This window comes from Erpetoichthys calabaricus, chromosome 14 (genome assembly GCF_900747795.2).
Source record: "Erpetoichthys calabaricus chromosome 14, fErpCal1.3, whole genome shotgun sequence".
NCBI lineage: Eukaryota > Metazoa > Chordata > Cladistia > Polypteriformes > Polypteridae > Erpetoichthys > Erpetoichthys calabaricus.
Window position 1 is genome coordinate 108,088,837 of NC_041407.2, and position 26,730 is coordinate 108,115,566.

The window sequence follows — 26,730 nt, forward strand, 5'->3', positions numbered from 1 at the left end:
AAGTGCGCGCGAAGCGTGGCGGGTGCAGCGACTGGGGGGGCTAAAAGCGGCGACCTGCTGTCCCCAGGTGAGGCACTTTGGGACACAATGGCGCTGAGAGTGTTCAAGCTGCGCGTCCTGGTTGAAGCGCTTGTCCTGCAGATGACCATCACGGCCGGTAAGTCGACGCGTCCTTTTAATACGCCAAGCGCTTTATATTTTTCTTTGCACTAAACGTTTTTTTTAGGAGACTAAAATTAATAATTTTTCACTCCATACGGTGTAGCGTGCCGCAAATGTCTCATTAGGCACAAAGAGTTTGTACAGAGAATCTAAGCTCACACAGACGGGTGAGTTACAAGACATTTGCAACACGCTGCGCAGAATGACATCTAACGTTATAAAACACTAAAGTCCCGCGGCGGCTAATGGGGTTCTCTGGAACTTTGATCTTAAAACTTATGACCCGCAGGATCAGCGGGAAATTCGTTCATTCATTCAGGAATAGTAAAAAAAAATGGTAGCGGCAACCTGATGGGCAGAAAAGTTTATTATAATTAAAGCTCGACGTCCGCAAACCCTTCTATTGATAATCGGACAGGACACGACAGATACGCGCAGGACTCGGAATCATCTGAAAGTTCTAACGTCTGGCAGAGAGAGTACTGCTGTTATAGCTGGCCTTCTGTAGCATGTTATTATCGGACCTACGTGCGCGTTTTCACTACGCATTATTAATTTAAATTTAATTCTGTCCCGTGCCGCAATGAACAGCTCGTGCAGAATATAATAACGCACAGACAAGCGACACGCGACAGGGCGAAATCTAAAAAAAAATAATCGAAAAATTGATTATTGGAAATACTTTGAAAGTAAATGCTCGCATTTATAAGTTGGGAGTCCGCCCACGACTTATCTAAATGAGGCATTAAGGGAGCGCCATCCTGCATTGTTTTTCAACAGGTGGCGCATTCTTGAGCTTGTGTAAAGTTTCATTCCCCCTTTGGGACAAATAAAGTCCATTTATCTCACTATATAGTGCATTTCTCCTCACACACTCTCTCTCCGTTTACACAGTGCAATTCCTGTGTACAGATATCTACTTATTTATAGGTCCCCTATCTGTCTATTATATAGTGCCTTTCACATTGATCTGTCTATTTATCTCTCTGTGCGCGTAAACATTTTAAGCGTTTGTTGAACGAAGGACAGATGGACACGTCCATCCATTCATCCATTTAGAGACCCCGCCTAGTCCAGTTTTAGAGTTACGGGAAGCCACAACATTCGGGAATGGAAGAATAGCTTCTGTAAAATAATTTAGAGCTTGTTGAGTTCAAAGCTCCTTCAAGCGCTCGTCCATTTTCGGCCCTGCTTATTGTCGTAAGGCCAGCCGTTGGTCTCCAGCAGCCGCAAGTCCACATGAAAATGACAAGACGCGTGCCGTGAGAAAGTCGCGCAAACGGGCAACAACACATCCACTAATGGAAGGAGCTTGTTGTGATATGTGGTGGTTGGGGGATTCGCCGGTCAGGGGGTTTCTTATTCCGACTAAATGACCCCCCTGAGCCACACGCTTACAAGCTTCGGTTCTTTAATGGCTCTTTACTGGATTGTGTGGTTCCCCGTTACTCCATTGTTTGACGAAGCCCCACTTGATTCTGGGGCGGCTTCTTTGAATTGAAAATGAAGTCGGGCCTTAAAGGGTTTGAAAAGATTCCTAAAATGGGGGCAGAACAGAAATATTTAATGTAAAGCGGGGTCGTGATAAGATATGAAAAGGTGGGCTCAGCCTGTGTGATTGTATGAAGCGAGAGTCCTTTTAAAATCAGGAAGCCACCCGTATTTCACAAATCTATTAATAATAATAATAATAATAATAATCTTCTTCTATCGGCTGCTCCCGTTAGGAGCTGCCACAGCGGATCGCCCAAAATTGTTGTCCACATATTTGATTTGGCAAAATTTTACACTGGTTGCCCATCCTGACGTAACCCTCCCCATTTATCCGGGCTTGGGACTACACTGGTTTGTGCACCCTCTGTGGCTGGGTTAATAATAATAATAATTTATTAATTATATGGGTGGCCCAGTGGCAGACTCAGTTTTTACATCCTGGGTTGTCCTTCATGTTCTTTGTGTGCTTTCTGCAACTTTCCAGAGCCATGAAGGTCAGCTGAATCGGAATTTCTAAATTGGCTCCTGAGTGTGTGTTCTCCCTGTGATGGCCTTGTGCCCCATCCTAGATGGGATAGGCTCCAGTGCCCCCCCCCCCCCCTAAAAAAAAAAAAAACCCTAATCACCAGTCTGGATTAAACAGGTTAGGACATTAAAAATTTATGGGACCTCGGAATCCTAATCCAGCTACTGAGCTAAATAACCAAAAAGGTTCTTTCTGGAACCTTCATGTGGATGGTTCTCTAAGGAAACAAAAAGGGTTCCCCTATGGCATCGCCCTGAAAAACTGCTCTGGCACCGATCTGGGGAGCATAAGATGCAAGTTAAGACCCCAACTCAGGATGGGACCGCAGTTCATCGTCATGTATGGAACTTCCGTTGAGTTTCCAACATATCGGGAATCCCTTTGGGAGTTAAGAAGACGCCACGCCATCGCCACGCAGGCTGTGTTTGGACCCAGGGGCAGAACCCTTTGTCCGCACATCCTGAGTAGGAAGCCAAAGTGATGCCCCCTGAGCCCCAAAACCCACCCACATTTCAGGTTTCGATGGTTAAATGCACTTGTCGTCTGGCAGGTCTTCGTATTTTGGAGTCTCAAAAATTGGAGCCGTTAAAACGTTTGAGAAGAACCACAGCGGCGACTAACGAGCATTCGGAGGCGACAGATTATGTCTGCCAAGCGCCTTCCTGTTTACCTCTTAGAAAAAGGAGAAGTGAGACAGGAGCAGGTGGTGTGTGAAAAGAAGAAAAACGATAAAAATAAAAAGAAATGCAAAGGCCTGGCAGTGGAGTGGGTGTGGGACGGCGATGAGGTTTTTTTTTGGGGGGGGGGGGGGGGGTAGTAGTTGTGTCTCCTGATCCCAGTGCGCCCAGCTGGTGTGTAAAGGATATGCAAGACAAAGTGAAATTGCTCCATTCAGTTCATTTTTATATAGCGCCTTTCACAGAGTGCTGTAACAACTACATCCTCAGGTAAAATGCAAATACAAACTTTATTTTGGACGCCACATAAAGACACACACAAACAAAATCAAAGCTGCAATGGAGGCTGGTGATGTGTGCCCACTCATTCTTTGTCGGACTTTTACTTTAGCCATCCCTTGGCTTAAGTGCTGCCCCTACAAGTGAGCTGTGTGGACTTTGCGTGCCCCCCCCCCCCCCCCCCCGCCCATCAAATGCCCAAACACTTGTGCTTTTGGTTCTTCCAAATTGCCCCCCTTCCCCAAGTGTCCCTGATTGGGTCCTTTGATGGACCGACCCCCTGTGCAGGTTTGGTTCCTGCCTTGCACCCCGTGTCACCAGGATGTGCTCCTGCCCACCACAGTTGGAGCGAATTAAGTGGGGGCTGCACTATTATTTCAAAATGGGCAGACTGGCATGTTTGACACAGAAACAAGTAAAAGATGAGGGGCGGATTGCAAATAATCGAAAAGGCAGAAAGGAATCGGGCTTCCAATTTTCCAAAATCCAATTTTCCAAAGAGAACTATTTACAATACACATAGACTTTATACGAAAAAAAAATCCTAATTTTATAATTATATATTCTTAACAAATGAAAAGAAAAAATATATATAGCATATCTTTTCAAAACAAAAGTAAAGAAATAGACAGAGCGTCACATTAATGTCTTCTCCCCTCTGCCTAGTAAATAATAATTTATCTATCCATCCATCCATTTTCCAACCCGCTGAATCCGAACACAGGGTCACGGGGGTCTGCTGGAGCCAATCCCAGCCAACACAGGGCACAAGGCAGGAACCAATCCCAGGCAGGGTGCCAACCCACCGCAGGACACACACAAACACACCAAGCACACACTAGGGCCAATTTAGAATCGCCAATCCACCTAACCTGCATGTCTTTTGGACTGTGGGAGGAAACCCACGCAGACACGGGGAGAACATGCAAACTCCACGCAGGGAGGACCCGGGAAGCGAACCTGGGTCCCCAGGTCTCCCAACTGCGAGGCAGCAGCGCTACCCACTGCGCCACCGTGCCGCCCTATCATAATAATTTATAATCGATTTCATTTATTAACACAAAGTAAATGAAATAAAAAAAATCAGGAAAGAAACTGAAACCACAACCTACCCCTACAGCGTCCACCGCGCTTCTGGCTTTACAGCCAAAAATGTGGTGCATGCAGGTTGTGAGGTGTGACTCTAATTAACGCCCGTACTACAACAGATTATATTGTTGGCATACTATTAACTGTTTACGGGGATCAACTTTTTTGGGGAAGTTCATAACAAAAAAAATAAAATTATAAATAAAATTTTACACTTTGCTACACCTGCGCTTAAGGGCTCTTTATATTAATTTGCATATTCAAAGAGGTGTCATTTTGGGAGGAGTTGGGGTGGGACAGCAAGCTCGTGCACGTGCCTTACTTATCACGCTGACCAGGATGTATGGAGCGGAAGAACGTTGGAAGTTGGCGAACGCGCAGAAGTGAAGTGAAGAACATTTTTTTCCTGTGGGTTTAGACTATCAGCTGCCATTTCTCAGGAGTCTGGCCGACAGGACAGGAATATCTCAGTCAGGATTCACTCCGTCGTGCCCGCTGTGCTGGAAGCTTTTAACAGACCGATGAAGTGCTGCATCTCGTTTTGGTGAGGTGTGGGTGTACACACATATAATATATAACATGTTGTTACCGACATAGAAAAAAGGCAATTTGCACCAGCGTCCGTTTTAACATATTTTAAAAGCAAGATATCAAATTGTAAAAATGTGATATCAAATTTTATAAGCTTCATATTAAAATTCAAAAATGTGATATCAAATGATGATAATATATAATGTGAGAGTTTAAAATGCATATACTATGTATTAGCACCTGATATTCAATTTCAAAAGCTCGATATGAAATTTTAAAATATCAAGTTTTAAAAGCTTGATATCAAATTTAAAAACAAAAGGAAATTGGATTACATGTTCAAACGGCCCGCCCTAATGAAGCATCCTGATTGCATATGCATGAGATTGATTAGCCTGCTCCATATTTGGTCATTTCAGGGTGGAACCCTGAGGCGCGTTCACGAATGCACATTTTCAAAATGATTGTGATTTCTAAGGTAAATTGGTGCAGGAATGTGCGTACGCTTAATTTTTTCCGGGTATATGTGTGTGTTCCTTTCTTTTGGCGTACGAGTATTTTGACGCTCGAAATCACGCACTGTTTTCTAAACGTGCCCAAGATAATCAAAGGTTGGGAATTGTTGGTATTCAGCATCTCTTTTGAAAAATGTACGGTATATGCCGATTAATGTTGTTAATGTCCAACATTAAACCTACATCACGGTCAGTTTTATAGCGCCTTTTTATAACCTGACTCCTAAATCGCGCGTCTTTAAACGAGCTAAATGTAAAGAAATGGGCCAATTTCGAGTGACTCGAAGTCTCCTGTTCTTTCTCTTTCTAGTTTTCACGGTTCCGGAGCGAGTGAAAGTGAAACAAAACCAGAGGTACATCGGGGTCAAGAGCGGAGTGAGCGTGAACTTCAAGTGCTACATAAGCAAGCCTTACAAGATGGAGACAGTGCGAGTGCAGTGGTCGAGGCAGCACACTGACAAACCTGTGGAATACCTCCGCACACACGACATCCCCTGTGCCAACGGAACCGTCCTCGTCACCCGTTACCGGCAGCCGAAGGTGACCATCGCGCAGAGCGGCGTGTATTACTGCAGTGTGCTCCGTGGTGGAAATCTAACGGAAAACGGCATGGGCACGGAGCTCAAGGTCTACGGTAAGCGTTATCTTCAGGCTGTGTGCACGTACAGTGCATCCGAAAAGTATTCCCAGCGCTTCATCACTTTCTCCACATTTTGTTATGTTTCAGCCTTATTCCAAAATGGATTAAATTAATTTTTTTTCCTCAGAATTCTACACACAACACCCCATAATGACAACGTGAAAAAAGTTTACTTGAGGTTTTTGCAAATTTATTAAAAATAAACAAATTGAGAAATCCCATGTCCATAAGTATTCACAGCCTTTGCCATGAAGCTCCAAATTGAGCTCAGGTGCCTCCTGTTTCCCCTGATCATCCTTGAGATGTTTCTGCAGCTTCATTGGAGTCCACCTGTGGTAAATTCAGTTGACTGGACATGATTTGGAAAGGCACACACCTGTCTATAGAAGGTCCCACAGTTGACAGTTCATGTCAGAGCACAAACCAAGCATGAAGTCAAAGGAATTGTCTGTAGACCTCCGAGACAGGATTGTCTCGAGGCACAAATCTGGGGAAGGTTACAGAAAAATTTCTGCTGCTTTCAAAGTCCCAATGAGCACAGTGGCCTCCATCATCCGTAAGTGGAAGAAGTTTGAAACCACCAGGATTCTTCCTAGAGCTGGCCGGCCAGGCCCGGCCTTAGGCATAGGTGAAGTAGGCCACCGCCTAGGGCCCTGGCGTCCGGGGGGCCCCGGATCGACTCCTTGGTCTAATTTTCACGCATTTCACAGAGCTTCCAGGGGGGCTCCGCCCCCCTCAGGGGGCCCCTGGACCCCCCTTTTGCCTATGGCCCCATAATACCTAAGACCAGGCCTGGGCTGGCTATCTAAACTGAGCAATCAGGGGAGAAGGGCCTTAGTCAGGGAGGTGACCAAGAACCCGACGGTCACTCTGTCAGAGCTCCAGAGGTCCTCTGTGGAGAGAGGAGAACCTTCCAGAAGGACAACCATCTCTGCAGCAATCCACCAATCAGGCCTGTATGGTAGAGTGGCCAGACGGAAGCCACTCCTTAGTAAAAGGCACATGGCAGCCCACCTGGAGTTTGCCAAAAGGCACCTGAAGGACTCTCGGATCATGAGAAAGAAAATTCTCTGGTCTGATGAGACAAAGATTGAACTCTTTGGTGTGAATGCCAGGCTTCACGTTTGGAGAAAACCAGGCACCGCTCATCACCAGGCCAATACCATCCCTACAGTAAAGCATGGTGGTGGCAGCATCATGCTGTGGGGTTGGGAGACTAGTCAGGATAAAGGGAAAGATGACTGCAGCAATGTACAGAGACATCCTGGATGAAAACCTGCTCCAGAGCGCTCTTGACCTCAGACTGGGGCGACGGTTCATCTTTCAGCAGGACAACGACCCTAAGCACACAGCCAAGATATCAAAGGAGTGGCTTCAGGACAACTCTGTGAATGTCCTTGAGTGGCCCAGCCAGAGCCCAGACTTGAATCCCATTGAACATCTCTGGAGAGATCTTAAAATGGCTGTGCAACGACGCTTCCCATCCAACCTGATGGAGCTTGAGAGGTGCTGCAAAGAGGAATGGGCGAAACTGGCCAAGGATAGGTGTGCCAAGCTTGTGGCATCATATTCAACAAGACTTGAGGCTGGAATTGCTGCCAAAGGGGCATCGACAAAGTATTGAGCAAAGGCTGTGAATACTTATGGACATGGGATTTCTCAGTTTTTTTATTTTTAATAAATTTGCAAAAACCTCAAGTAAACTTTTTTCACGTTGTCATTATGGGGTGTTGTGTGTAGAATTCTGAGGAAAAAAATGAATTTAATCCATTTTGGAATAAGGCTGTAACATAACAAAATGTGGAAAAAGTGATGCGCTGTGAATACTTTCTGGATGCACTGTATGTGTGGTCAAGTGTCAGGAAGGGGTGGTGGGCCCTGAAGCTTGAACTGTTATGGGGACCCCTTCTTTAATATTCTTCTTTAATAAACAGTTCACCGCAACCGCTTTAAAAATGTAACCACTACATGTCAGATATTGATTAAAATTGATGTAACAAATTACACTCTCTCTCTCTCTCTATTATATATATATATATACACACACACACACACAGTAGGGCGGCATGGTGGCGCAGTGGGTAGCGCGGCTGCCTCACAGTTAGGAGACCTGGGTTCACTTCCTGGGTCCTCCCTGCGTGGAGTTTGCATGTTCTCCCCGTGTCTGCGTGGGTTTCCTCCCACAGTCCAAAGACATGCAGGTTAGGTGGATTGGTGATTCTAAATTGGCCCTAGTGTGTGCTTGGTGTGTGGGTGTGTTTGTGTGTGTCCTGCGGTGGGTTGGCGCCCTGCCCGGGATTGGTTCCTGTCTTGTGCCCTGTGTTGGCTGGGATTGGCTCCAGCAGACCCCCATGACCCTGTGTTCGGATTCAGCAGGTTGGAAAATAGATACTGTATATCCATCCATCCATGTATATATCTATAATAAACTCCTTATGCAGTAGACATCCAAAATGTTTAAGCAATTTGGACTAAAGTCATTCCTGAGGCCCCTCTGGGATTAGGGGTCCTGAAACTTAAGCTTGATTAGTTCCATAGTAGACCCAACACTAGGATTTCAGATGGACAAAAGTGTAATTTCTCTAGTCTTTCAGTGTCAAGTCAATTTTATTCGTGCACCACATTTAAAACAACAATTGACCAAAGTGCTCTACAGTTTCCATAAACAGATCAATAAATATCCACCTTAATAAAAGGACAAGTGGCTGTGCATCTCTGTATTTGTGGGTCTGTCCTGTGTTTCTATCATTCCAACTGAACTGGTGGCACATCCCAAACACTTGTAGTACTAAAATTCATTGCATTTGACATTCCAGCAGATGGCGTATCCTAAATATTAACGCTGCTTTTACTGTATGAGATGCATCCACCAACAGAGCTACAGCACCATACATCACCACAGGTCTACACCCGCAGTTCTAGACCAGCAGTGTTAGGATGGAAGTGATGTCACCACCCATCTAGACCAGCAGTTTGGTGACAGAAGTTTATGGGTCAGCACAAATCTAATTGATTGACTTGCTAAGAGCATCAAACTCTAACAACACCACCCCTTAATATTAAGTAACCCCTAATCTTAAATGCTTATATTATATGCTAACCATACTAACCCCCAACCTTAACCTCTGTCCAAAAACCGTGGGCCTAGAACTGCTGGTGTAGACCTTGGGTGACGTATGGCTATGCAGCTCTGCAGTTAGATATTATTGGCTTTAACAAATTCCATACCAAATGGTGTATAACAGAGACATATGCATTGCAGACAGTGGGTGAATCACAAACTTTTTTTTTTTTTTTTTTTTTTTAATATTTTTATTTTATTAATTTTCATTGTAATCATTCCATACAAACAGATCAATTTATAACCCAACAAATTTGAAAACAAATCAAACCCCACCCCTGAGAAGGAGAGCTTAGCTAAAGGAAAATTTCTTTAAGCTTTTTAATAAGGCAACATTAGACAAAAGAAGGGGAGAAGTAAATATCTATATAAATAAGAGATGGAGAAGGGAGTTAAATGCAATAATAGTTAATTCTCTTATTCTAAAATAATATTGATTAAATCCTGCCAAGTTTTGAAAAAATTTTGTACAGATCCTCTAACTGAAAATTTGATTTTTTCCAATTTCAAATAATATAAAACATCGGTTTCCCACTGACTTATAAGAGGAGAATTAGGATTCTTCCAATTTAACAAAATAAGTCTGCGTGCCAAAAGTGTAGTGAATGCAATCACCGTTTGCTTGTCCTTCTCCAATTCAAGTCCGTCTGGAAGAACATCAAACACAGCTGTTAGTGGGTTAGGAGGGATTGTGATACTAAGGCTGTCTGAGAGGCACTTAAAAATTTTTGTCCAAAATGATGTTAGTTTGGTGCAGGCCCAGAACATGTGACCCAGTGAGGCAGGAGCTTGGTTGCAGCGCTCGCAGGTTGGATCCTGCCCTCGAAACATTTTGGACAGTTTTAAGCGAGACAGATGAGCTCGATATATAATTTATAGTTGAATAATTCTATGCTTTGCGCATATAGAACTCGAGTGAATTCTCTGCTTTGCTACCTTCCACTCCTTTTCTGATATATTGATTAAGAGATCTTCTTCCCAATGTCCTCTTGGATCTTTGAAAGGTAGGGACTCTAATAAGATTTTATATATTGCGGAAATAGTGTTTGTTTCCTCGGAATTGAGCAGTATTTTTTTCCAGCATTGTGGAGGGTGCAAGGTGGGGGAAATCGGGCAATTTCTGTTTAACAAAATTTCTAATTTGAAGATAGTAAAAGAAATGTGTAGCTGGGAGGTTAAATTTTGAACGTAATTGTTCAAAAGATGTAAATATGTTGTCTATATAAAGATCTCTGAGCATTTTAATCCCAAAACTTTTCCAGGTATTAAAAACTGGATATACTTGCGAAGGTTGAAAGAGGTGGTTCCCTTGCAAAGGTGCCACTGATAAAAGATTTTCCATCTTAAAATGCTTCCTAATTTGGTTCCATATTCTGAGTGAGTAAAGCACAATTGGGTTATTAGTATATTTGCGATAACTTTCATTTATTGGAGAGCAGAGCAGGGAATATAAAGAAGTACTACAGGATTTTACTTCTATTGCAGACCAAGCCTGTGTGTGTTCATTTATTTGTGTCCAGGTTTTTATGGCTTGTATGTTTGCTGCCCAGTAATAAAACTGAAAATTAGGTAAAGCCATGCCACCTTCTGCCTGAGGTCTTTGTAGGGTCGCTCTTCGGATACGTGGGTGTTTTGAGTTCCAAATGAATGAGGTTATTATTGAATCTAACTGTTTAAAAAACGATTTATTGATATATATTGAAATGTTTTGAAATAAAAAGAGAAGTTTAGGAAGGATATTCATCTTAACAATGTTAATTCTTCCGGCTAGAGTGAGATGAAGGGTTGACTATCTATGCAAGTCTTGCTTAATTTTTTCCATACAGACGCCAAAATTTTGTTGATAAAGAGCTTTATGTTTACTTGTGATATTTACCCCTAGGTATTTAAACTGATCTGCTATGGTAAAAGGTAGGGTGTCTAATTTAATATTATATGCTTGTGAGTCCAAAAACCGTGGGCCTAGAACTGCTGGTGTAGACCTTGGGTGACGTATGGCTATGCAGCTCTGCAGTTAGATATTATTGGCTTTAACAAATTCCATACCAAATGGTGTATAACAGAGACATATGCATTGCAGACAGTGGGTGAATCACAAACTTTTGTAGTAATAAAATGCATTGCATTGGTCATTCCTACAGATGGTGCATCACAAACATTAACACTGCTTTAACAAATTCCATATCAAATGCCGTATAACAGAGACATGTGTTATATACAGTATATCATTCTAACAGATGGCAAATCACAAACATTTAAAGTGATAAAAAACATTGCATTTGTCATTCCAACAGATGGCGCATCACACAAATTAACACAGCTTTTACAAATCCCAAATGGCGTAAAACAAAGACATATGCATGCACACATCCAGATGTAATGCAATGTAACGTAAAGTCATTGTGATGAAGTAAATGACAAAGCATCACCAGTGGTGGTCCCTTTTTTAATTGGCACGTTGACGCTTCTTCTTCAGATGCAAGTCTCAGGTTAACTGGGTGCAGTGTGGAAGAGGCAGAACTTCCTGTTCAGATCTGGAAGTGATGTCAGAGTTCATCTTGTCAATCTTCAGGTGTGAAGGCAAAAAAAAAAAAATATGTAAGGCAACAGCGCCCTCCTGTGGTCTGGTGTAGAATTGAAATCTGTAACCCGTATTACAGAAGTCCTGAAGATGTCCCCTACTCGTGTGTCCGACAGCAGCACAACATACATGAACAGAAAATCACGCATGGACACGTGACTGACCATCATAGTCCTATCCACAATGGACTTCAGATGGTTTACTTTATAGGACCAGAACACTTGGTTAAAATTTTGGTTGACAAAGTCAGGTTAAGCACTTTGTAAATAGTTGAACGTTTTCAAGGAGTAAATTCAGTGACGATGTTTAGGAAAATTCACAATGACACTATGTGTGTGTGTGTGTGTGTTTGGGGCAGGGGCTTTTTATTAGGATGCTGCAGAATAATCCAAAGAATTTAAACTTCTGTTTCCAAACAGAGTTCAGGCCGGTGAAATCCAAAAATAAAAAAATTAAATCCCATACCCATCCCCAGGATTCCAGACCGGGTTTGGGCCTAAAGTTACTTGGGTGTGAAAGACCACTCGGGGCTTCTGCTCATACGGATGGTGCAGTTTACTGAAGGGGCAAACCTGCTGTCTAAAAATGATGTTGTTAACTGATGCACTTCATTTTTAAGGTTTCATGAAGGCAACAGATATGAGGAGCAAACACACCATGAAGGAAGCCATCATTTTCATGCAGATGTTCCTTCTGCTGGCCATTTTGATTGTGTCTGTGGTTGTAACGCTGGGTAAAGTAAGTATGGATGCTTAGATGTGATGTGCTGCGCTTGCTCGCAATATCAGCTTCGTCCTTCCTGTGGGTATCCCAGTTTCCCTTCCCACCTCCCAAAGTCAGACGAGTTCTCTTAGTTGACCCAGTGTGGGTAAGGGAGGGCAGTTATTGACTGGCACCCCAATCATAGTCGATTCCTGCTTTGTGCTTATTGCTGCTGGGAAAAATCACGGCCCCCCACAACCTTTAACAGGATAATCAGGGCAACAAATAGATGAGTGGACATTAATCCAGGCATTCTGATAAAGATGGCAATCCCAGAATGCACTGGCACTGGCATCTTCACAGTGGGCAAAGAGAAAAAGAAAGAAATGCAAAACTACATTTCCCCCTGTGCTTGATAAAGTTGATTTCATGTAATCTCACTCACTGCAATACAAAGTATCACGGCAGCCAAACTCACCAAAGAGGATGGGGAACTGAGGGGCCGGAGGGGTGCTGTGGGGTGCAACTGGAGCCCAGAGGAGTGGCCGTAAAAAAATGTAAATGAATGAATCAAACAGCTTTTTATAGCGGGTGGCTTTTACTGCTGTCATCATCACGAGATGCTTTAAGAAGCCATCAATCTAAGTGACATACGCTAGCCAGACTTGTCACGTAAAAGCTGCTCCACATGGGACTATCGCTGTGTACAGGGCTTCAGAAGATTTTGTTTGTTTAGATAGATAGATAGATAGATAGATAGATAGATAGATAGATAGATACTTTATTAATCCCAAGGGGAAATTTTTTGAATACCACTATATTATATCACAATATTTTATGAATACATGAGGTTTACTGCCCTCTGGTGTCCGTCGTTGCACTCTGCAGGTGCCTCAGTAGATTCAGAGAGAAGTGTCGCCGCCCCCTTATTTAGGTATGGTTCAAATTTTTACATTATTATTATTTATTGTGAAATTTTGCCGCCCCCTAAAAGTGCCGCCCGGGGCGGGCCGCCCCTGCCGCCCCCACTACGCTACGCCACTGCACAGCACCACATGTCACCGCAGCAGTTTCAGGGCAGAAGTGACATCAACACATGTCCAGACCAGCGGTCTGGTAATAAACGTCTACAGTTTGTCACAAATCAAACTAATTGACACGCTAACTACACCAAACCAGTGACGTGCGGTGAGGTTCATGGCTAGTGACTCTTCAGAGTCAGAGTTACTAATATATGAACCCCAAAGAGTCGCTTATTCACTATTCAACTGGCACATGTGCATTGACTACTTATGTTTCATATCTCATCAGCATTCTTTACACACACAGGTAAGGCGCGCATTTAGCTAAGAAAGAGCGGCGAGAGAGAGAGAGAGAGAGAGAGAGAGAGAGAACGCATTTGCTCCTCACCCTCCACGTGTTCCAAATTTGCCGTTGCAATTCCACAATTCACATTCAATACAAATGAAAGTATAGAGTGGTGTACATAAAAACGGATTTCAATTTTTACCTTAATTGAAATGTTTAGTTGTTTTTAAAAGCTGTTAATTATGACGCTTTCATCAATTTTAATGCAGACTGTTCAACAAAAGGATAACAAGAAAAAAAAACCAAAAGAATATTTTATTTAAGGTCAAAATTTAAGTTTTTAAATATTGGATTTTTTTTTTTCTTAGTCTGGCCCCATTTTTATAAAATTGAAAATCGTTTCTGGTCTTACCTTTATTTGTAAATGAAGTCCATGCGCCTATCATTCCACACGAAAATCACCGTCACTTTCTTATATCAGTCCTCCTTATTTTCCTTTAGTTTTAAAAGTCTTAATCTTCCATTTTGGCAGTCAGTCAGAACAAAATATAAAAATAAACGGCCCGCTGCAGCGCACGTGACTTTCTGATGTCGCTAACTTATCGGCGCCTCTGCGCAGAACAGCAGACACGAGCACCAGCTGGGCTCGCATGCGCCCCCTTCAGGACGCCACGGTAATGTCTGCCTCACTGGTGCCTTTTCACTGCAGTTTTATGTCCAATCAGCGAGACTAAATATGTCACACACATTCATTAAAGATATTAGCCATTCTGTACAAAGTCACGGTGTATAATAAACGTGTCTGCACACCTTATATTGGCGACATACAGAGAGACAGCGACAGGCACGCGCCAATTAGAGGTATCAGCCCAGTGTGTGAGGGAGAGCGCAGTCTGATGGGAGGTGAGGCTTGTTGCTACCGCACCTCGCGTTTCTCCCCACTTCTTTCAGATAAGGTGTCTTTATTTTTGGCAGGAGGAATCAGGTTTTATTCTTCTTATGTTGATACCCAGTTAATCCAGTTGGAGATGATGATGATAATCAGGTGGGGTTGGGGAGCTGGCACTGGTACCGCACATTGCTGCACCCACCATATAATGAAACAGCTTGGGATCCTGGTTGACAACCCCCCAGGCAGACACGTGGTCCTGCACCCACCCTCTGGAAAGGACCTTCTACCTACTGCAGCCAGGTGGTACATAGGTGTCCCCTTGGCCTAGTCCAGCCATTCGGGTCATTGGTAATGGGGGGTCCTGAGAGCTGGGCCACCCTCGGGTAATCATGTCACAAGGCCATAGTGCCATAACGGACGCTTCCTCACAATGCAAGTAATGTGCCTCATTCGGGACTCCGTAAGCAACACAAAGTCAAACCAGTGGTACCCATAGAGACACAGCACTGAAGGAGTCCAGTCTTTGGATAGTGACCTTGTCTTGCAACCATATATATAACGAGGGCCCTGGTTTGTAAATCTTAATGTCAGCAACCAAAAAGAATAAATTAAATTGAAAAATGGAGTAATAAAATAACAAGGTGTCTACGGTCCAATCTCATAGAACTGTTTAATAAGCAAGTGTTATGGAATGCAGAGAGGGGGCTCACCCACGCCATTCCCAGCTTGAGTTGTTGCCATCACATCACAAATTCAAGGTTCTGAAGATTAACACCAACTTGGAGCAGCGCTACTTAAATGGCCTACAAGTCCCAGCAGCCCCAGTAGCATTCCACCATTGGGTAGCTTCAGCTGAATCTAGTAGCTAAATCTACTGAACCCTCATAATCCAGTTGAGGAGCAGAGGGATGTTATCAATAATAATAATAATAATAATCATCATCATCATCATGGAATGATGGAGGAATGGAATTAGCCTCCTAACCCTGTTTGTTGCTGAATGGCCCTCAAAAGCATCGGTGGTCCCTTCAGCATGGTTTCCGCCCACCACTCAGGTCTTCAGAGGTGCCACTCGCTCCCAGCTGCTTGTCCCCTGTGTCCTCTTCCTGCATGTCACTCAGGTCCGTCTCACCTGGCGTCAGACTCTTTCCCCCGGCCCCAAGTCCAGAGTCCAATCTGCTGCTCACCAGCCCGACACACTCGGGCCAATGGGCTTCAGCAGTCAGAGTCGCCATGTCTGTGCCCCCCCTGGGCTGTGCATCTCCGGGTATTCTCAGAGTGAGGTCTGTACCCAGAGCTCATTACATTAACAAGAACAAGAAAGCCTCCGTTCATTTGGCAGTCTTAGGAGTTATGCTGGGACTTTTTGGATGAATGCTGTTTCATGTGCCAGTGGTCTTCGGTATCCCCCCCCCCCCAATGTACCACAAACCCTTTTGCTTATCAGAAGCCCTGCTGAAGGGGAACAGGCCCCATTTTGTGTGTCATTTTGTTTCCTAATTGGTGCTCGGTTGCCATGACACCATGGCGGTCACTGGGGGCGTGGCTTCTGCTAATGTGACGTTTTACAAGCCCTGCATTGCTTGTGCTACTGCATCCAACATTAAGGAGAAGTGCAACTAGTGCTGGTAAAAAAATTCAAGTAAAATAAACGTCCATGTTGAATCTTTTGCAAAGCCCCTTAGAATTTGTTTTTGACGATCAAACTTCCGACTACCCAGACGGACATCACCAGGGCCGGATTAAGACCCTTAGATGCCCTAAGCACTAAGTAATTTTGGTGCCCCCTTACACTAGTAATTCAAAATATTAAAACAATAAACTAGAAAATAATACTTTATTTTATTATCAAAAATTCGAAATTAAACAAAACATACTTACAGTAAGAAGGAAAAAAATATTTATTTTTGTATGCTTCATTTGACTTTTATCTTAATAATTTTCTCCTACTTTTTTTTCCTTGCAAACTCTTTGATTAGATCTTCATAATCAAATCTTACGTAACACATCTGCTTCTATACATAATAGAGATAAGCCATCCAGCCTGCCTTGATGCATAGTTGTTCTGATGGGATTTTTAATATATTTCAACTGGGAAATATTATTACATGATAATAATTTTTAATCAACTATTAACTATTATTTAAAAATATAAAAACATTGTTTTGAATCGAATTATTTTCACAATATTTTGACATAACATCATAGATGGCACCAGTATGCAGAACGTACTGTGTAAGGCGCCATCCACGAGCAGTGATGGCATAGGGAGGTACAGGGAGGCATTATTCATTTTTCATTAAATTTTGAAAATGGCTGTAAATTTAATAATTTATGTAATAAATTCAGCCATGAAAAACTTTTGTGGTGCCCCCCCCCTTTACCCGTGATGCCCTAAGCATGTGCTTACTTTGCTTATATGGTTAATCCAGCACTGGACGTCACCCTGTAAGAAGGAGGCATGTCTTCAGCGATCAGAGAAGGGGTCCAGCTGCAGACCTCTACACCTCCGCTGAACATCCAATCAGACTGCACGATTATGTCACATTGAGTCAGACAGCTCCTCCCACAGCGCTAATCTTTACCATCACATCTCCTCAAGGGAGCGGAGCTCTGGAGGTCTGCAGCTGGACTCTACTAGGGGATGGGTGCTCAGAAAGAGGGGCGTGGTGTGTAATTGTGAGTGGGAGGGGCCTGAATGAGGGGCGTGACGAGGGGGGCACCTGCTAAGAAACTGATTTCAATGAAATCGCCGGTCTTACTCTTGCAGATGAGAAACAAAGCGGATCCCGAGGAATACAATGAAGAACACACTTATGAGGTAAGTTTTCTTATTACTTGAGTAAAACAAACCATTTTTTTTATGCTGTATCACAAGTAAAGAATTAAAAGATAATTTGCTATAGATACATCGTAGGTTAATTTGAGAAACCGGACTCCACTTACAGGTGCCAACGAAATCCAAAACTAGAGCGTGTAGTCCACCTTACACAAAGAACCATAAAATATACATAGCAGCAAAGTTAAGGCTAAGCCAAGGGGGTGTGAACGCTAGGAGGCGCTGTTGCCCCTTAAACCCAACAGACAGACGCGCAGGACACAAGTTGAAAGCATATTTTAATTCTTTTTGTCTTCTTGTACATTGCGCCCCTATGCACCACGGCCACCAATAAACAGGCAAGTCATCAAATACTAAACACAATTCTCTCTCTCGTCCACCATCTACCTGCCTCCAGCTCACTTGCTGGTTTCACAGCAGTCCTTTATATAGTCTTCGACCTGAAAGTGCGTCTGTCCTTCCAGATGGAGAACTTCCATCCATCCATCCATCCATTTTCCAACCCGCTGAATCCGAACACAGGGTCACGGGGGCTGCTGGAGCCAATCCCAGCCAACACAGGGCACAAGGCAGGAAACAATCCTGGGCAGGGTGCCAACCCACCGCAGGATGGAGAACTTAATAATAATAATTCTTTGCATTTATATAGCACGTTTCTCACTACTCACAGTGCTCAGCAATTGCAGGTTAAGGGCCCAACAGAGCAGAGTCCCTATTGGCATTTACGGGATTCAAACTGGCAACCTTCTGATTGCCAGTGCAGATCCCTTGCCTCAGAGCCACCACTCTGCCTGTAACTTGAATTTTCTTCAGCCCAGAAGTACTTTGGGGCATCTGTCCTCATGACTTGGGAGTACTTCTGGGCTATGGATGAGAAACGACAGCCCCGGTTCTCTTGCAGCATCCCCTTGTGGCACCCATGGTACCCAGCAGGGCTGTGGTATTGAATTACATGTCGTATGGTGCCCTGTAGGAATTCGGGGCACAGCGGCACTGCAGGGAAGCTGCCATTCAATGTCTCATGTCCAATGTCCCAAAGAGGTTGCCTTCCCCCCATCCTTCCAACTCTGTGGGCGTCCCGGCCGTTTGTTACAGGGGTAACAAGAGTCTTTGGAGTTTCCATTATAGTGCCTGAGAGTTTTAGTACCAAGGTGGGCTCGGCTGTTGGACAAATGTAAAGGAGTGGATCGATTGGTGGCTTTCACAGGGAACTTCATCCTGGTTCTGAAATGGCACTTTAGTACGTGGTGTGGTTTCCTCATAAAACCGTTACTTGCTGGAGTACCATTTCATTCTTTGCATATGAAGTTGGTTCTTTGGACTCGACAAGGCCTTTAATATCTGGTAGGCGACCCAGCAGATCAAGAAAACCTGAACTGTGTCAGGGTTACTGTGTGCAGCGAGCGGCAGGACAGATACCAGGAAACCATTGGGAGGTCACAATCATATCATCTGTTTTCTGGTGATTTGCTGCACAGAAACCTGTTGCAGGTCTAACTAAAGAAAGGTTCTTCCTGGACCACTGATGTGGATGGTAGTTTTGGTCACCATGACTCTAAGGATCCACTAGGGCACCTTTTATTTTAAAGGGTGTATGAAGCCACCCCTCCACGAGACACGTCAGTATGTTAGAACCTTAGAAAAGCGGCAATGAGAACGGGCTGTTCGGTCCAGCGAGCTTGTCTATCCACTCCACAACAACATCAAGGTCTCCAAAGTCCTGCTCTCCACCACAGACCTGGGTAACTTATTCCTAATTGTGTTTCTTGACATTTGAGCGAAATCCGTCCCTACCAAGTTTCCAAACGTGTTCCCATGTTCCTGTTGCAGAATTTATCCTCAAGTAACTACTGGGATCCACAGCACTAATTCCTTTCAGAATTTTAAAACGCTTCATATCAGGTTCCCTTCTCAGTCTCTGTTTGAATGAGCTGGACCTTCTCAGTTCACATGGTCTCTCCTCATAGCTTAGACCCCCTAAACTCAGCCTGGTTGCCCTTTCTCTCAACTTTCTCTAGCATTGCTATGTGCTTTTTACAATATGGAGAGCAAAACTGAATACAGTACCCCAGGTGAGGCCTCACTAGTGCGTTGTAGGACTTTAGCATAACCTCCCTTGACAAGGCGCTTGTCATATAATGGACACTAGGGGGTCACTGTTGCCCCCTTTGTCCTCTTGTATAGTGCCTCAAGCACCACAGCCACAAATAACTAAGCACTATTCTTTTCTCTTTCTCTTTCTCCACCACACCTCCCAACAAGCTTCATCCACCTCCACCCGACTCCGGCTCCCTTGCTGGGTCCCCAAACAGTTCTTTATATAGTCCTTGACCTGGAAGTGCTTCTGTCCTTCCGCCCACATGACTTGCTCGCACTTCAGGGTCAGATGGAGAATTGGCTTTTTCCTTAACAGCCTGGAAGTACTTCAAGGCTCCCATCCTCGTGACTTAGGAGTGCTTCATGAGACATGGCTCCTCCCGGTGGCACCCATGATACCCAATAGGGCTGAGAAACTGCACTCCAAGTCCCAGGATGCCCTGTGGGAATCCGGGGCACCGCTACACTCCAGGGGAGCTGCCATCAAGCGTTGCGGGGGAGGCAATGTAATGGAAAAGCTGCCTGCCCCCATCCTTCCATCTCAGTGGTGTCCCGGCTGGGATCTGCTGTCCGCCACACGCTATATAACTTAACAGCCTAGGAACTCTCTTGATCGCTTCTGTGCACGGCCTGAATGGAGATAGTGATGGGTCCACTGTAGGCAATTTCCAACCACAGGAACGTTGTTTTCAGAAACCAATGAATTCCTGTATGATGTTCTGTAGGTGCTGAGCCACTTGTGGTCCCTGGTCACTTCCCACTGCACAACAAGAACTGTAACTTTTCTGCAAAATATGTGACATGCAAAGAAGAGTGAGAATGTGGAAAGTGAGGCACATTCCGGAATTCACAGCCCCGCCTCCATTGCTTTGAAGCAATCGCAACTTCACAGGGGAGATTATGCGACGTATGGTGGGGTGCGGCTATGAAGAGTGATGCAGTGCAAAGGGGGACAGCCTCCCCTCATTGCTTCAAGAAGATCCAAAGTCCAAGCTAGTAACAGATTTGTAAGACGGCGCCAGTGCTTGTGGTCAACCAATCAGCACAAGTCATTGCCCAAGCCCCACCCACAATAGTTCCTGATTGAAGGAAAAGTCCACACCTTGAAGGAGGAGCTAAAAAAAAAAAAAAAAAGATTACCAGGTGCTACAATTGGCCCGAGTTCCTGCAGTAGGAATGCTAGAGAAGTCTCCGAGTTCCTAAAGAGTCTCTGATTGCTGAAAAAAGCTCCTGTGGTGGTAAAGTGCCTTGGGACTCTCAGGTCCTTCTCCTAAAGCAGCGTTTCTCAACCTTTAAGTATTTGCGACCCGAGTTTTCATAACAGTTTTAAATCGCCCCCCCCCCCCAAGGTTTTTTTTGAAAGGAGCCCACTAATACCAATTTGTTCTTTTTTAATTAATGATATATCATAGATGCATATTTTAATAGACCTACATAAAACTTTTATCGACATTTATCTAACTCTATATTTATTTTTCTAGTATCAGAATGTAGTTTAAGTTAATTTGTTTTGCTTTCAATAGATGGATTTTTCATATTTTTGATTCTTGTTTTCTTCTTTTTTACATCTTCATGCCCCCCTTTTTGTTACTTCATGCACCCCACAGTTTGAGAACCACTGGCCTATAGTGTACTTTCAAATTTCAGTCCTCCCATTCTGCATTCTGATCTAAGGTTTTTCCTCCTTCATGTCATACATTTATTTGCATTAACTCTGCCCAAGCGTGTCTGCTGTCCAAGTTTACTCGATTCTACATCATCTGCTCCTCTACTTAGCAGAGGTGGGTAGAGTAGCCAAAAATTGTACTTAGTGCTTTGAGTACTGAGAAAAGCGCTATATAAATGTAATGAATTATTATTACTAGTCAGTAAGCCCGTTACAATAACGGGCGCTAGAACAGTAGTGCATAAACATTAGTAGGACCAGTCTATATTAAATGGCAAGGGACTTTGACCTCATTCTGTATGTTGATCGTATTTTTCTTTGTCTTTCAGCCTTTCTTTTCTTGATGTTTACTTGCTGAGCTGACCGTTCTTCGTGGGCTGCCGCCATGTATTGTGTGTCTTTAATTTTCTGTGACAGTAATACTGGCTCATATGTGGCTGTAATATGCGTCACTGTATTGTGTACCTTTAATTTCCTCTCACAGTAATACTGGTTTGTATTTCCGTAAAACGCCTCTAACTTTCTCTGACAGTAATATTGTGCATCGCACCATGCCCCACACATGCACACTTCACCAGAAGACACACACACGGACACCTGGACGCACACACGGATTTTATTAAAGAGGATTATTATTACTCAAGTAAGAGTAGCGTTACTTCAAAATAATATGACTCAAGTAGAAGTAAAAAGTAGTCATCCAAAAAATGACTCGAGTAAGAGTAAAAAAGTATTTAGTGAAAAGACTACTCAAGTAGGGCGGCACGGTGGCGCAGTGGGTAGCGCTGCTGCCTTGCAGTTGGGAGATCTGGGGACCTGGGTTCGCTTCCCGGGTCCTCCCTGCGTGGAGTTTGCATGTTCTCCCCGTGTCTGCGTGGGTTTCCTCCGGGCGCTCCGGTTTCCTCCCACAGTCCAAAGACATGCAGGTTAGGTGGATTGGTGATTCTAAATTGGCCCTAGTGTGTGCTTGGTGTGTGGGTGTGTTTGTGTGTGTCCTGCGGTGGGTTGGCACCCTGCCCAGGACTGGTTCCTGCCTTGTGCCCTGTGTTGGCTGGGATTGGCTCCAGCAGACCCCCGTGACCCTGTGTTCGGATTCAGCGGGTTGGAAAATGGATGGATGGATGGACTACTCAAGTACTGAGTAACTGTTTGATCATAATAAATGATTTATTTTTTAGAAATGTTGTAATAAGACAGACAAAAATATAAAATAATGTGCAAATTCTGTTATTTCCAAATAATAAGATAAAAAATGAGTACAAATAAATAACATCTTTACAAAACAGAGATGCACAAATAACACAAAGTTCCAAATCTCAGTTTTTCACAACAAAGCTTTTGAAGCCGATACCTACAGCAGGTAACATGTATGTTTGAACAGTGCCAACTACTTACAGTGACGAGATATACTGACTGTACACTGACAGTACAATACTGTATATTCAGCACAGCTGAATAGAAAATGAGGCAGCACGGTGGCGCAGTGGGTAGCGCTGCTGCCTCGCAGTTAGGAGACCCGGGTTCTGCATCTTCTCCCCGTGTCTGCGTGGGTTTCCTCCCACAGTCCAAAGACACGCAGGTTAGGTGCATTGGCGATTCTAAATTGTCCCTAGTATGTGGGTGTGTGTGTGCCCTGCGGTGGGCTGGCGCTCTGCCCAGGGTTTGTTTCCTGCCTTGCGCTCTGTGTTGGCTGGGATTGGCTCACGCAGATCCCCGTGACCCTGTAGTTAGGATATAGCGGGTTGGGTAATGGATGGATAGAGTGTAGATTGATGGGTTAAGATGGCAGATTTTGGCAGCTTAAATCTACAACACAATAAACTGGGCAGAAAGTGAAGTACTTTGTGAATCCACTGTATGTTAGCATGTGGAACCCTGTGCTTAACATCATGTGTGTGTTATATTAATTGGCGATTCTAAATTGTCCCTAGTGTGTGGTTGGTGTGTGGGTGTGTGTGTGCCCTGCAGTGGGCTGGCGCCCTGCCCAGGGTTTGTTTCCTGCCTTGTGCCCTGTGTTGGCTGGTATTGGCTCCAGCAGACACCCGTAACCCTGTACTTAGGATATAGCGGGTTGGATGATGGATGAATGATAGAAAATATCATTAGAACAAGGCAGCTTGTGCACATACAAGAAGTCTCACTTTACCTTGACTGTCTGCGTCTGTGCGTGTTTGGTTAAAACCTGTTTGTTCTTCACTCAGTGAAGTGCTGGTTAAGCTTCAGCAGCAGTTGGCTCTCAAGGTTCTTGCAGTGAGGCTGTGACCGTTTAGCAGTGAACAGGAGACCCGCATGACTAGATAGATAGATAGATAGACAGATAGATGTGAAAGGCACTATAATATAATATAATAGATAGATAGATAGATAGATAGATAGATAGATAGATAGATAGATAGATAGATAGATAGATAGATAGATAGATAGATAGATAGATAGATAGATAGATAGATAGATAGATAGGATACTTTATTAATCCCAAGAGGAAATTCACAGTCTCTCACAGGCTGCAGACGCAGGTAGTTTGTGTGTGGTCATGTGACTGCATGGCTACGTCCGATTGGTGAAACGGAGTCATGTGATTATTGTTGCTACGTCTGGTTGGTGAAACAGTCATGCAGTAGATCCACTGGCGGCTTCCCTGTGGCAAAAATATAGGGTATCTAATGTGTAAGAGCCATTTCCTAGTTATATAAAGATTCATAAATATTTTACCAGATGATAATGGGAGGTTCCTAAAACTCCCACAAGTTGAGTAAAATTGGTATATTCTAGCTATTTCTATGTTGTTTGACTAAACATTATTCTTCAGGTAGTGACCAGCCTTTCCATGTGTAAGGTGTGGAGGGCACAAGATTTTAAACTGTGCCCGTGCCTACGGACCTTTAGAGTGTGTGAAGTAACTCTAAGAAAACAGCACTTATTTACGCACTGCACCGTACATTTAAAGTGTACAGGAGAAGAAGCTAAGAATCTTTAAGTATAGAAGAAGAACTTCTAAGTACAGAAATAAGTAAAGTTTCTCAAGAAAAGTATAGAGAAGATACATTTTTCCTTTTTTTTGCCTGTTATTCTATGTGTGTAACTACTTTTTTCTTTATTCTTGTGTGAATTATTTGCTTTTAACTTTTCACTAAATATTTTTAAAAACAAACTTTTGGACTGAGAGATTTCTTTCTGTGCTTGATCTCGCCTTGTACTTCAGCGGCTACATAATGTGTAAATGGGAAAAAAAGTAACGAGTCGAGTGTTGCCCAGTGTAGCGGAGTAAGACTGGCGTTTCTTCTTCACCAATGTACTCAAGTAAAATTAAAAAGTATGGTGCAATAAAACTACTCTTTGAAGTGCAAATTTTTTAAAATGGTCACTCAAGTAAATGTAAGTCGTTACCACCCACCTCTGCTACTTAGTGTGGCAGTGTATACCATAATAATAATAAATAAAAATGACACTTATTTTTTACCTACTCAAAGCGCTTAATGTCACTACTGTATGAAGTGTTTACTGTGCCGGGCGGCTCATCGATTTTCTAAGTGACGGATTTGGTCTTTTTTTTTTTTGCTTTCTCCAGGGACTGGAAATCGAGCAGATAGCCACTTATGAAGACATTGACACCGTGCGGCAAATTGCAAATGCCAAGTGGACCCACGGGGAACACCCTTGTGAAGAATGAGCCCCCAAATGCCTCCGGCTGGGGCTTTTACACGCTGATTGAAGAAGGGTGGTCTTGTGCTTTCTGACATCACATCGCCTGCCAATCATGTAGCCCAATGATGGACATGGCGTCGTTCTGCTGTCCCGCTGCAAGAGAGCCTTCAAGGCCACTGCTGCCTACGCCTTTGCTGACAGAGCGTCAATAAGCTAAAACTGCGTTGGGGGAATTTGGGGGAATTGGGTGGGATGGGGGGGTCAACTAGTTATCGAAAGATAATAGACAATAAGTTGATAGACCGTGTTCAGTTTAGTACAAAATGACTTCTAGCCCAAGTAGAGTGTCGATTCAGGTGTTCTGTTACAAAGACATAAAGACACCCTGGGGGTTCAGACTGCCACCTGATGTGTTTTAAACAAACACTCGATAATCAGGGCCGGCTAGATGTTCACCCGGGGTGGCAAAATTTGGGCATTTAAGAAACAATAACATAAAATAAAATACAGACCTACGAACACTCACACTCAATACAACTGCCCAATTATATTGTTTAATACGATTTTTGCATACTAGCGATGTTTGATCTTAACGTCTGATGACCTACACGATCCAACAATAACACAAACACCAACAATGACACCATAAAAATAAATAATAGCAATAATGTATCATAGAAGACACTGACAATGGCAAAACAAAACTGAACGATCAAATCGGCCACCCGGACTGCAGCTCTCGAATGCACTGCACTGCTAACTGTGTTCATCACCCCAGTGGGCTCCCATTAAAACTTGTGTTATTACTTGTGAAGTATCGTGGTGACATTCGCTCTTGGCTCGCTTAAGTTGTTCTCCATAATTCATCTCTCGTGGGTAGAAAAAAAAAAACAGAGGTTGTGCATCGATGGGACGTTTATATTGCGTTGTTTGCATATGTGAGAATACAGAAAATAGGAATTTTTGCCCGTGTTTCTTATCTATGGATAATCATAATACATCAGTCTCATTGAATTTTGTGATAATATAAAGTCTCTGAGTTTATTTTATTCATTGAAATGACATTTACGTGTTGTGGTGCGACATTTGTAGGATCGAAACTAAGCGGTCACCATCAGCGTAATGTACAGGTTTGGCTGAAGGTGTAAACAGAAACCAAGAAAACAGTTTATTACAGTGGAAGTGAAAATATCATTCTTTAGAAAAAACAAAGGGGCACTGCCCCCTGCTCACTTCGCTCGCCAACCCCCAGCTATGGGTAACCGGAAGCAATTGTTATTTTCATGAGAATTGTTACACATGCATAATAGAACTAACTATTTTACATTACAGTGAGTAATTAACCATAGTAAAAAAAAAAATAGTAAAACGTAATAAATTGAAAGAAAATGATGTTTCATGTTGCGTTCATTGAGTTAAACGTTTTCATTCTGTTTGGCTTTGAAATCAAAACACAAATACTGTTTAAACTTTCACTATGAACTGTAACACTTCAGTAAAAACAATATTTGGAATTAACTTGTTAATATCGCATTGAATTTTGATTCCGTGTTTGGACGTACATCGTGACAACGCAACGTATAACCGCCCGTGAATGAATATTGTTTCTCTGTCTCTAATAAATAAACCGACTTTTTACATTACAGTAATTAGCCATAGCAAAAAATAGTAAAACATAATAAACTGAAAGAAATGCATGTTTCATGTTGCGTTAGAGGTATTCATTGAGTTAAACGTTTTCATTCTGTTTGGCTTTGAAATTAACACGCAGATACTTTTTAAACTTACACTTTTACTCTAACACTTCAGTAAAAACATACGCCAAACAACACATCTTTTAATTCTCGTGGATATGCCTCTTCATTGGGAAGTAGCCCTACTTTTCCCTGATGGCAACACGAATTAGACGATCTACAAGTTTCTGACTTAAACTTTAAAGCCGAATAATATCTCCATACTTCTGTCA

The 26,730-nt window shown here is 43.3% G+C and overlaps 2 protein-coding genes across 2 annotated transcripts in view; one reads left to right on the forward strand and one right to left on the reverse strand.

Annotated features, from left to right (window-relative positions):
* cd79b (CD79b molecule, immunoglobulin-associated beta) lies at nucleotides 1-26,025 on the forward strand. The gene is made up of 5 exons (XM_051918926.1): nucleotides 1-157; nucleotides 5,584-5,907; nucleotides 12,235-12,353; nucleotides 17,288-17,338; nucleotides 24,688-26,025. The coding sequence occupies exons 1-5, from the start codon at nucleotides 88-90 to the stop codon at nucleotides 24,787-24,789; spliced, it is 666 nt and encodes a 221-aa protein (XP_051774886.1). The 5' UTR covers nucleotides 1-87; the 3' UTR covers nucleotides 24,790-26,025.
* Nucleotides 1-26,730, reverse strand: part of myl4 (myosin, light chain 4, alkali; atrial, embryonic) — a 301,275-nt gene that overhangs the window by 253,168 nt on the left and 21,377 nt on the right. The window lies entirely within an intron of this gene.